Source organism: Palaemon carinicauda, chromosome 36 (assembly GCF_036898095.1).
Source record: "Palaemon carinicauda isolate YSFRI2023 chromosome 36, ASM3689809v2, whole genome shotgun sequence".
Lineage (NCBI taxonomy): Eukaryota > Metazoa > Arthropoda > Malacostraca > Decapoda > Palaemonidae > Palaemon > Palaemon carinicauda.
The window spans coordinates 15089273-15102483 of NC_090760.1; the positions used below are offsets into that span (position 1 = coordinate 15089273).

General features: G+C 34.2%; 1 protein-coding gene across 4 annotated transcripts in view; it reads left to right on the forward strand.

Annotated features, from left to right (window-relative positions):
• The first annotated feature begins 223 nt into the window (after window positions 1–223).
• Window positions 224–13211, forward strand: part of LOC137628764 (high mobility group nucleosome-binding domain-containing protein 5-like) — a 15057-nt gene continuing 2069 nt past the window's right edge. For 3 of the 4 annotated variants that reach the window (XM_068359955.1, XM_068359956.1, XM_068359959.1), the window contains exon 1: window positions 224–1740. In XM_068359955.1, coding sequence (XP_068216056.1) covers window positions 280–1740 — 1461 coding nt within the window. In that variant the 5' untranslated portion in view covers window positions 224–279. Of the gene's footprint in view, window positions 2526–13211 lie in introns of those variants that run through there. The other variant, XM_068359957.1, reaches the window with a different exon arrangement.

Genomic DNA, 13211 nt, shown 5'->3' on the forward strand with positions numbered 1-13211 from the left:
TAATATATGGAATGAATAATGAACATGCAAAAACAAGAACAATTGAGAGAGAGAGAGAGAGAGAGAGAGAGAGAGAGAGAAGCAGACGGCTCCGAAAGACTTTGAAGACGTGAAGTCTCTTTCGGGAACTCGGAGAGCAGGTTTCAACCCGTTTTAAAGGTCTAGATGTCTTCAGTATCTCTCTCTCTCTCTCTCTCTCTCTCTCTCTCTCTCTCTCAAAATCTTTCGGAGCCGTCTCCTTGTCATTTATCGATTTTTTCAAAATATAGCTAATACGAGATGAAGAAGCCGGTATATACTTTGAGAATGCATCCCACATTATCAAAAGTGCTTACATCCAGCTTTGGAATGTTTTTGTTAATCGTCGGAGCCCTTTTCGGAGGACTCAAATTGGCTCACGGAGAGAGAGTTCTTCAGGAACGAAGCTCTCTTTGTGGAGATTACCTGTTATATCTCAACGGGAAGTTGAACACTTTCCAAGAATCTTGGACGTTCAAGCTATTCTCGTGGATTCTACCAGAGGTGCCGCGCTTGGAGAACTGCTTTGGAGGAGGAGTTGGAACTAATGGCTCGCAGACTTCACTTCTACGAAGAGCGATAAATTTCTTACCATTTTTTGGAAGGATAAAGAACGCCTTTGAAGAAGCTGAACAATGCGAAATGACCGCAACTGGATTGAAGACTCAAATCGACCAATTCAACGAAAAGCTGAAATCCTATTGGATACTACCAAAACTGCTTCCAGATTTGAATACAGAGAAACCTTTCTGTATACTCGAAAATGGAGCGGTTAGTAACCTCATGTTGGCAGGTGCTGCGGGTTGTCTTTTCCTTGGAGGAGCAATCATTGCGATGAGTGCTATGTCTTCTAAGAAAGAAGAAAAAAGATCAAATGCCCAACAAGAGGAAGCTAACGATATTGAAGAAACCTGTGACGCTTATGGATCAGAGGAGAAGACAGAAGAAAATGACTCTTTGGAGATCGAATTGGAAGACACGTATAGTGAAGAAGAAGGTGAAGAATTGCAAGAAAATAATGAAGTAGAAATTAGTGAAGCAGCGGAGGATAATGAACCAGAAGAAGAATATGAAACTGTGGAAATCGTAATTGAAAAATCTTCAGAAAAGGAGGAAAATTCGGATTCTTCTGAGAGCGTAAAGGAGGAAGAAATTTTGGGCTCATCCGTTCAAAACCAACTTAGTTTCTTGCCTGACAAAATGGGAGAGTCAGTGGAAGCGGATGAAGATTCAGAAAAGGAGGAAGAAGATCAAGATTCAGACAAAAAGGAAGAATCTGAACCAAATACTGATTCAGAAAAAGAGGAAGAATCAGTACAAAATAATGAAGATTCAGAAGAGGAAGAAAATTCGGATTCATCTGAGAGCGAAATGGAGGAAGAATTTTCTGGCATTTCCGTACAAAACCGATTTCGTTTCTTGCCTGATGAAATGGAAGAATCAGAGGAAGAGGATGAAGAATCAAAAGTAGAGGAAGAGGAAGAAGAATCAGAGGAAGAGGAAGAATCAGAGGAAGAGGAAGAATCAGAACAAATTAATGAAGATTCAGATGATGAGGAAAATTCGGATTCTTCTGAGAGCGAAATGGAGGAAGAATTTTCTGGCCTTTCCGTCCACAACCGATTTAGTGTCTTGCCTGACGAAATGGAAGAATCAGAGGAAGAGGATGAAGAATCAGAGGTAGAGGAAGAAGAATCAGAGGCAGAGGATGAAGAATCAGAGGTAGAGGAAGAAGAATCAGAGGAAGAGGAAGAATTAGTACAAAATACTGAAGATTCAGAAGAGGAGGACAACTCGGATTCTTCTGAAAGCGAAATGGAGGAAGAATTTTCGGGCATTTCCGTACAAAACCAATTTAGTTTCCTGCCTGACGAAATGGAAGAATCAGAGGAAGAGGAAGATTCAGTAAGTGATGAGGAATCAGAGAAAGAATCAGAATCAGAGGAAGAAGACTCAGGCGAAGAAGAAGAATCGGAGGATGAAGAAATATCCGAGGAAGTGGATGAAGATACAGAAAAAGAGGATGAAGAAATCGAAGGCGGTCCCTGCAAAGGCAAAGGTCATCATCTGCCGAAACAAGATCGTGCTAAAGGAATGCCCCGCAGAGGATTCCAGGGTCGTCAAAAGCCTAAAAGACAAAATCCAGGACCTAAGAAGACCGGCAAGAAGGACACAAAGGCCAAGAACCGAAAGAAGCAACATGTTGAAAAACAGTCCAAGATGCACATTCCCAGGAATCAGTTCCAGAGGAACAGAAGGAGGGTGTAAATCTGACGCATCTTGCTTGGAGGATGCTTGGACCAGCTTACAAGGCTGGCTTTGCAGAAAGGAATAGCTGAGCTGCTTCTAGTATGCTGTGTTCCCTGGTAGGGTCGTACAGGGGCTTCGTCAGGTGAACAAAAGGTCGGATATCTAGGTCTATTCTTTCGGACACTAACCTTCGGGTGGTTCTGGGGGAATAACCTAGAAGACCGGCTATGCAGAGGGAACTAGCTCGGCTTTTTCTACTATGCAGTCAAGTCCTTATAAAATGGCCCAAGAGAGTTCCTCTACTGTAAAAAAAAAAAAAAAAAAAAAAAAAAATTGTAAATCCAAAAAAATTGTAAAGGCTAGAGAATCTAAAAAATAAATGATAAAAAAATTATTAAAAATGGTATATATATCCAAAAAAAAACTTAAAAAATTTAAAATATCAAAAAAAATAAAAAAAATAAAAAAATCCAGAAAAACTAGAAAAAAAAACTAAGTTAAAAAAAATCCCTCCCCCAAATTAAAAAAAACAGAAAAGCAGAAAAATATAAAAAGAAAGAAAGGAGGGGAAGAGGGTCGTGGGAACCAAACCTGCAAAAATGAGATGGCCAAACCCACCTGATGAGCCCTTTGGTAAGGGCGAAACCCTTAGGTCTTTCACAGTAGTAGTAGTAGTAGTAGTAGTAGTAGTAGTAGTAGTAGTAGTAGTAGTAGTAGTAGTAACAATATTATATATATATATATATATATATATATATACTAGTAAGATTTTCGCTTCTGGCAAGCTTAAGTTTAAGGATGAAGAGGACAGCAAGAAGACCGGATCATCTTACATATTTATTCTACACCAACGTTTCGGGAATCCATTCCCATCATCAGGGCTACATAAAACACGAATTATTTTTACATTTGAAATTAATGTTAACAAAGTTTTGTGTTTTATGTAGCCCTGATGATGGGAATGGATTCCCAAAACGTTGGTGTAGAATAAATATGTAAGATGATCCGAAGTCTTCTTGCTGTCCTCTTCATCCTTAAACTTAAGCTTGCCAGAAGCGAAAATCTTACTAGTTATATATATATATATATATATATATACACATATATATATATATATATATATATATATATATGTTTTTTCAAAAAGGCCCATAAAAGAAACACAGGAAATATGAATAAATCACACTATATTTCGGTCAATAAACATCGACCCTCTTCAGGAAGTAAAGTTAAAGTGAGAATTACAGTGGAGAGTGACAGTTTATATATGAAAGCAAAAGGGTGTGTTCAATTGTTCTATAGTTGTTATAATTGCTGGAAGGATTAGCCAAATTTAATTACATCCAGGTGCGTGTTCTTATTGTTGAGCCGCTTGGAGGAAGTCTTGACCTCTGATGCATGTCTGGTGGTCGGTCTCCGTGGATTATCTTCTTAATGATAGGGTTGAGAAGAGTATTGTCCACTGTGTCAGCTTTCCATTGGCCCCCACATAGGTTCATTGTGTTTGATTGATTTATGATGGCTGATTCCAGGATTTTCCTTCTGTACGGACAGGTACTCTTAAAAAGCAAAGACGACTCACTCCAGTTAATCTGGTGCCCTAAATCCCTAAGGTGAATGAAAATCCCCGAGTTTTCATACCCATATCTAACAGATCTTTTGTGTTCGGATAATCTTTGAGATAGCGAAGGGCCAGTTTGCCCAACGTACACTTTTTCACAATCCCTACATGGTACTTTGTAAACGCCGGATTCTATCTCTCTTTTATTTTGATAAACATTAATAAGGGCGCTTCCTATGGTCTTTGGATATGAAAAAACAAAGGGGTTCTCAGTTTTGATATGATTTATTATATTTTTAATACCTTCTATATATGGGAGTTTTATCTTATTTTTAAAATCTCTTTGGTTAGTAACATCATGATCTTTATAATATATCGTGTTGGCTTTGTTGATGGCCTTTTCTATGACATACGTCGGGTAGAATAGCTGGGCGAGTTGTTTACGGATGATTTCAAATTCTTTATTTAGGTAGGCTGGGGAACAGATTCTCAAACCTCTAAGAAATAGATTGCAAGCTACTCCAATTTTTACAGAAAGTCGTGATAACTAAAGAAATGAATGTAGGAAATAGAGAAAGTTGGTTTTCTATACACAGTGAAATTATACCCCGTCGATTCCCTTATAATTAGTATGTCCAAAAAAGCTAATTTTCCATCTTTTTCCCATTCAGTTTTAAATTTTATGCTAGGGACTAGGGAATTTAGATTATTGAAAAATATATTGAAATCTCCCCAGCTATCATCCCAATATGTGAAAATGTCATCAACATAGCGTTGCCAAACCATGTTCGTAGGTTTAATTGTTGTTAAAATTTCTGTTTCAAAGTATTCCATGTAGAGGTTAGCTAAAATTGGAGATAACGGGCTGCCCATACTACAGCCAAATTTCTGTTTGTAAAAATTTCCATTGAAAAAACAATTAAGTTAATTAAACTAAGCGTGTCAAATAACGTTTTCTCTTTCAATGGATATTTTTACAAACAGAAATTTGGCTGTAGTATGGGCAGCCCGTTATCTCCAATTTTAGCTAACCTCTACATGGAATACTTTGAAACAGAAATTTTAACAACAATTAAACCTACGAACATGGTTTGGCAACGCTATGTTGATGACATTTTCACATATTGGGATGATAGCTGGGGAGATTTCAATATATTTTTCAATAATCTAAATTCCCTAGTCCCTAGCATAAAATTTAAAACTGAATGGGAAAAAGATGGAAAATTAGCTTTTTTGGACATACTAATTATAAGGGAATCGACGGGGTATAATTTCACTGTGTATAGAAAACCAACTTTCTCTATTTCCTACATTCATTTCTTTAGTTATCACGACATTTCTGTAAAAATTGGAGTAGCTTGCAATCTATTTCTTAGAGGTTTGAGAATCTGTTCCCCAGCCTACCTAAATAAAGAATTTGAAATCATCCGTAAACAACTCGCCCAGCTATTCTACCCGACGTATGTCATAGAAAAGGCCATCAACAAAGCCAACACGATATATTATAAAGATCATGATGTTACTAACCAAAGAGATTTTAAAAATAAGATAAAACTCCCATATATAGAAGGTATTAAAAATATAATAAATCATATCAAAACTGAGAACCCCTTTGTTTTTTCATATCCAAAGACCATAGGAAGCGCCCTTATTAATGTTTATCAAAATAAAAGAGAGATAGAATCCGGCGTTTACAAAGTACCATGTAGGGATTGTGAAAAAGTGTACGTTGGGCAAACTGGCCCTTCGCTATCTCAAAGATTATCCGAACACAAAAGATCTGTTAGATATGGGTATGAAAACTCGGGGATTTTCATTCACCTTAGGGATTTAGGGCACCAGATTAACTGGAGTGAGTCGTCTTTGCTTTTTAAGAGTACCTGTCCGTACAGAAGGAAAATCCTGGAATCAGCCATCATAAATCAATCAAACACAATGAACCTATGTGGGGGCCAATGGAAAGCTGACACAGTGGACAATACTCTTCTCAACCCTATCATTAAGAAGATAATCCACGGAGACCGACCACCAGACATGCATCAGAGGTCAAGACTTCCTCCAAGCGGCTCAACAATAAGAACACGCACCTGGATGTAATTAAATTTGGCTAATCCTTCCAGCAATTATAACAACTATAGAACAATTGAACACACCCTTTTGCTTTCATATATAAACTGTCACTCTCCACTGTAATTCTCACTTTAACTTTACTTCCTGAAGAGGGTCGATGTTTATTGACCGAAATATAGTGTGATTTATTCATATTTCCTGTGTTTCTTTTATGGGCCTTTTTGAAAAAACATGTTAAACTGTTCGATTACAGTTATAAATAAGACATATATATATATATATATATATATATATATATATTTATATATATATGATAAATTTTGCAGATTTAGACATGATTTTCATATTCAAATAAGCCATATATTTTTGATACATTAATGTCTGGATTCTCTTAACGACCTCTGGATCAGAGCCCCAGGCGAAATCACACAAAGACAAGAGCTTGTGACCAGCCGGGTAAGTTACTGTTTATACAAGCTTCCCGGACAAGGATTCGACTCCCGGCCGGTCACAAGCTCTTGTGTTTGCGTGATTTCGCCTGGGGCTCTGATCCCGAGGTCGTTAAGAGAATCCAGACATTATTGTATTAAAAATATGTGGCTTATTTGAATATATATATATATATATATATATATATATATGTCATGTCAAGGGTCTCAATATTTCAGGTAGGTTTACTGAGGGGAATACATTTATCACTATTCTTCCCAAATTTATCGGGGCCAACTGTCTCCCACTTCAGGTGAGTCGACATACTTGAAGAGGGAGGCAATTGCTCCCCCCCCCCCAACCCTTCTAAAGAATGATAGATAAATACATTTGGTACTTTCCTGTGATTGCCCCACCACTAATTTCGTGGTATTAACATTATTATTTTTTCCACATTTTTTAAATTTCATTTATGAACAGTTTTTCTATTTTTCTTTTTCAGATAAAACGAGCCCACAAATGGATAATTTAAAGACACTCATTCGAAAACTTGACAACGAAGAGAAATGCATAAAATGGTTAAAAGAGACTGGAATTATGCATTGTTTTTTTTATTTTTATTACTAGCCAAGCTACAACCCTAGTTGGTAAAGCAAGATGCTATGAGCCCAAGGGCTCCAACGGTGAAAATGTGCAATTGGGCACTCAATGAAGCTAGGTTTTGAAGGAGGAAACGTGAATGGGTGTTGTCCTAAAAGGGACTGTAGAAAGGAGAAAGGAGTACGATCGAATAATTGGCTTGTTACTTCAAGGCTGCCTCATGAGGATATAACTCTTCGTTTATTCACAGGCGTATGAGCTGACTTCAATCAAATAATGCGAGAGAGAACTTGGAATGAATAAAAACACAACGGTTGACTGGAACAATTACATGCGAGAGGTATGTCTTGGAAGCTTCTTAGAAATCCTGATGTAATTGGAGGACCAGTTATGAGCTAATGATGGGGGGGGGGGGGGTTTAAGGAGAGACTATAGGTCTACCTGTTGAGTCACCAACAGCCAATGTCTCGCCACCCTTGGCCCTAGCTTGGGTGAATAGGAGGCTTAGGCGCTGATCAAATCTGTATATGGTCAGTCTCAAGGGCATTGTCCTGCTAGGGCACTGTCACTGTCCATTGCCTCTGCCATTCATGAGTGACCTTTAAACCTTTGAATTTAATTACCAGTTCGCTTGTTTGAGATTACACTTGGGCACACTATTCTCTCTTATTTCTCTTCCTGTTGTTTTGTTAAAGTTTTTATAGTTTATTTTAGTGATGTTACTGTTCTTCAGACATTTTATTTTTCCTTGTTTCCATTCCTCACTGGGCTATTTTCCCTGTTGGAGCCCCAGGGCTTATGGTATCCTGCTTTTTCAACTAGGTTTGTAGCTAAGCAAGTAATAATAACAATAATGATGATGAAAATAATAATAATAATAATAATGATTATTATTATTATTTCAATAATGTTACTGTTCTTAAAATATGTTATTTTTTCTTGTTTCCTTTCCTTACTGGGCTATTTTCAATGTTCGAGCCCCTAGGCTTAAAGCATTCTGGTTTTCCAACTAAGGTTGTAGCTTAGCAAGTAATAATAATAATAATAATAAGAATAATAATAATAATAATATTAACAACAACAATAATAATAATAATAATAATACTAATAATATTCATTTTAATGTTGTTAATGTTCTTAAGATATTTTATTTTTCATTGTTTCCTTTCCTCACTGGGAAATTTTCCCGGGCTTATAGCATCCTCCTTTCCCAACTAGGGTTGTAGCTAAGCAAGTAATAATAATAATAATAATAATAATAATAATAATAATATATGAAGCAACACTTGGATTCCTGAGACATCAAGAGAGAGAGAACTTTCCTCCTGCATTAATTGAATCCTACAGAGCCACGAGAAAGGCGCTACAATATAGCTTCAGAAAGAAATTCTCTTAACGCCCAAATAAATGAAAAGAAGTGACAGCTTCAGAGACGCAGAGCCCTTTTGTCTCTGACACAGAGGCTGCTTGAAGTGGAATTCACTTCGCAATGAAATATATTGTAGGCTATAAATTCTAGATCTATGATTAGCAAAATTTACAGGTTGGTTTTCCATGTGGGATGCGAGAGAAGATATGTAAAATGAAATGATGATGGGAGATCATAGTTAACAATGGAACAAACATTGTATACATATATACAGATATGTATATATATATATATATATATATACATATATATATATATATATATGTGTGTGTGGTGTGTGTATGTAAGCATGAACATGCATGCACATGAAAGTGTGTACATATATATATATATATATATATATATAAATTATAATTTCACAATAACTCCTCAGCCCTATGTTGTGAGATTAGACGTTTCCACAAAAAGATATGACAAAAAATTTAACTACTTTAAAAATAAAAAAGGAAATTCCCTAAATGATAAATATATATATATATATATATATATATTTATATATATATATATATATATATTTATTTATATATATATATATATATATATATATTTATATATATATATATATATATAGAGAGAGAGAGAGAGAGAGAGAGAGAGAGAGATTTAATATAAGCCATCCATAGTCCCTACCACAAAATAAAAAAAGGAAAGAAGGTAAAAAGACAAGTCTTCACCGTACCCCAAAATTACATGCAAAACACGAAACCAAAAGCCCCAAAACTCTCGAATGATCTTTCCTCTCCTTCAAAAGTCCACAACACCCACACTACTAATTAGTCATCCAGAGAGGGCCATTTGAGAGCTCTTAATAAGCACTCTTCCTCCCCCCCCTCTCTCTCTCTCTCTCTCTCTCTCTCTCTCTCTCTCTCCCTCTCTCTCTCTCTGTTGATCTATTACTTAAACGCCTGCTATACGCGGTAGGATTAGAGTAGGGCCAATGACATCATTTATATTTTTGTCACTCAGACTTCTCTTCTGGTTATAATAATAGTGGTAATAATTATTTTTGTTTGTTCAATTGGGGGTCAACCAAAGTGTTGTGGTAATAGTAGAATTATTAGTAGGTTTATAGCTTAGCAAGTAATAATAATAATAATAATAATAATAATAATAATAATAATAATAATAATAATTATAATAATAATAACAATAATACTTTGGCTATCTCACAATAGAATGCCTGAATTTAACACTATGTCATTAATCAAAACTATTTGTCTGCTTTATAATGAAAATATCCTTTTCAATGTAATTGCGAAGGTCACAAGGTTTATTACCTCTCCTAACAACAACAATAACAACTACTACTACTACTACTACTACTACTACTACTACTTCTACTACTTGGGCTATCTCACAACGGAATACTTGAACTCAACACTATGATATAAATAAAAACTATTTTTTTTTAATTTCAAAATGAAAAAATAAGATCTTAAAAGTCACAGCGATTACTACTACTACTACTACTACTACTACTACTACTTCGGCTATCTCACAACGAAATACTTAAACTTAACACTAAGATAATAACCAGAACTATTTTTTTCAAGATCATAATATAACTGCCTCTCAACGTAATTGCAAAAGTGACAGGGATTACTATATACATCAACGTTAACAAACTTCAAAAAGTAATACGAGTGTTAAACACAATTGAAATGGCTTAACCATTTAAATCCTCCTTCCATAGTAGTAATAGTAGTAGTAGTAGTAGTAGTAGTAGTAGTAGTAGTAGTAGTAAAGGTTTCCCATAATAAAAATGATCTGTCTTCTCGTAAGTAAGAGGAAAGTTAATCCTAAAGTATTCCATTCTCGTTTTATTTAAAATATATTTAAAAGTTCTTCTCAGAACAAGGCTTAGCTTTTACGAAAGAGGCGTTTTAGCGTGAATCACAGCATCTCCATCAAGATAATTGTACAATAACAAAAGCGAGATAAGAGTACATCCAGATATTCTTTTCATAATTACGATTACTTTGTTCGTCATAAACTCTACGTAAAAAGCAAGAATTATCAAAGGTATTTTCCGCAAAAAGCTCTTTATCACGACATACTTCATCATCATTGAAAAGTAGAAAAAAAATAATTAATGTCCGAATAATTTACTTACAATTTTCACAGCTTATGATGTATTAGTTATTACATAAGTTACTGCCGTAATGTTAAATATTCTTTTCATTTCATTACAAACTATCAATCTGAATTAACTTAATTCATAACCTTTGGGAAATTACGCATAGATATGCTTTTCAAAAAACTGAAATGAAAAAATATTACATCGACTGTAAAAAAATTGAACCAGCAATTACAATGATCAATGCAGTTTAATTTTTTAAAGTCTACGAGAATTGCACGAACTATTCTAATAATGACTGCGTCTTGCTTCCTTCCGCTTCAAGAAACACTTTCCCCATATTGTTTTATTATTAAAAGAGCCCTCTTGTTAACAAATACCCTTCAATCTATAGATCTATGGGAACATTGAAATGTTGGCTATGGCCCCTACGAGAACACCGGCTTTTTGATTGCCATATCCTTCTTACCCTGAGACAGTCTCAACCATATGTTTGTTTTCTAACCGGCTTCACTCATGACAAGGTAATATTAAATCATATTTCTTAGTAAAACTAACCTCATATTATTGTATTTTTGAACAAGATAAACAACAACTCCATAAATAAAATCAATTTGATAAGTATTAAGAAAGTATACACCTGTTCCAATGAACTACCTTCACCTCAATATCTATTATAGTTTATCCTCTTCTGTATGTTATTTCTTATAGTTTATATAGGAGATATTTATTTTGATGTTACTCTTCTCAAGATATGTTATTTTTCCTGCTTTCCTTTCCGCATTGGGCTATTTTCCTTGTTGGAGCCCCTGGCCTTATAGCATTCTGATTTCAAGTAGGGTTGTAGCTTAGCAAGTAATGATAATAATAATTAATATTCAATATTTTTCTTTTATATACTACAAAGATGAGTTGAATCTTCACATGTCAGTCATCAATAATAATTTATTTACTATTGTTCTAAAAAGCTATTTTTTTTTTTGCTTACAGTCAATCAATTCGTTGCTTCAATCAATACCCTCTTTTGTAGGTAGTAGATTGGCCAAGGCACCAGTCACCTGTTGAGATACTACCGCTAGAGCTATGGGGTCCTTTGACTGGCCAGACAGTACTACATTGGATTCTTCTCTCTGGTTACGGTTTTTTTCCCTTTGCCTTCACAGACACCGAATAGTCTGGCCTATTCTTTACAGATTCTCCTCTGTCCTCATGCACTTGACAAAACTGAGATTACCAAACAATTCTTCATCACCTAAGAGGTTAACTACGGCAATGTAATTGTTCAGTGGCTACTTTCCTCTTGGTAAGGGTAGAAGAGACTCTTTAGCTATGGCAAGCAACTCTTCTAGGAGAAGGACACTCCAAAATCAAACCATTGTTCTCTAGTTTTGGGTAGTGCCATAGCCTCTGTACCATGGTCATCCACTGTCTTGCGTTAGAGTTATCTTGCTTGAGAGTACACTCGGGCACACTGTTCTATCTAGTTTCTCTTCCTCTTGTTTTGTTAAAGTTTTTATAGTTTATATAGGAAATATTTATTTTAATGTTACTATTCTTAAAATATTTTATTTTTCCTTTTTTTCTTTCCTCACTGGGCTATTTTCCATGTTGGGGCCCCTGGGCTTATAGCATCCTGCTTCTCCAACTAGGGTTGTAGCTTAGCATTTAATAATAATAATAATAATAATAATAATAATAATAATAATAATAATAATAATAATAATCATTAAAAAAATTCTATGATATTCTATTATATAATTAATTACACGGGAAATTGTTCTTATTAAATATGTATATGAATATTGCAATATAAAGGAATAAGTTTAATTGTATAATAACCTCGTTCAGGTATCATCACTATCAACCCCCCCCCCCACCCTAGCCATCATTTTCATTCAATCTAATTCTTTTTATTATAAACATCAATACAAAAGGCCATCCTACCTTTGTTAAAGAATAATATAATTCTTTTCATTAGTCAGTTTGACAATTACATTACGACGTCATAAGTAAGATTCTATATTGCATGTTTCCATTAAAAAAAAATTGTCGATTTGGGGAATATCTTTATTTAGGATCAAATAGACACTCATACAGTATTGGTTCCTAGTTATATTTAAGGCTATTTGCTATAATGCTTAACTCTCCATTAGAGAGTGAGTGCTAATATTCAATATTCATCCGAATATATATATATATATATATATATAATATATATATATATGTATATATAATATATATATATATATATATAATGTATATATATATAATGTATATATATACATATATATATATAAATATATATATATATATATATATATAAATATATATATTTATATATATATATATATATATATACATATATATTGTAAAGTGAATCACTTGTTAAAAAAAACTGCAAACTTGGCTGTTTTTAACAATTGAATCACTCACTTTACAATAAACACACACACACACACACACACATATATATATATATATATATATAAATATAATTTTTGCATTTATTAATTTTTTCAAAAAATACAAAATATACCTACAATCTTACAAAACATATATTTGCTATGGTATTTGTCTAATTCGTCTAATAAAACATTCACAAACTTTTTATTCATTCTAGTCTATGAATTATGATGAATAAGTTTTCATTTTAACCTAGATTCAAATCGTAAAATTATCATCACAAATAAAGCATAGTGCCCTCACCGCTAATCGAAAATTAGTTTTTAAAAATGCAATCCGTTTTGTTATGCTTTTAAAATTGCTCTCAATTCTTT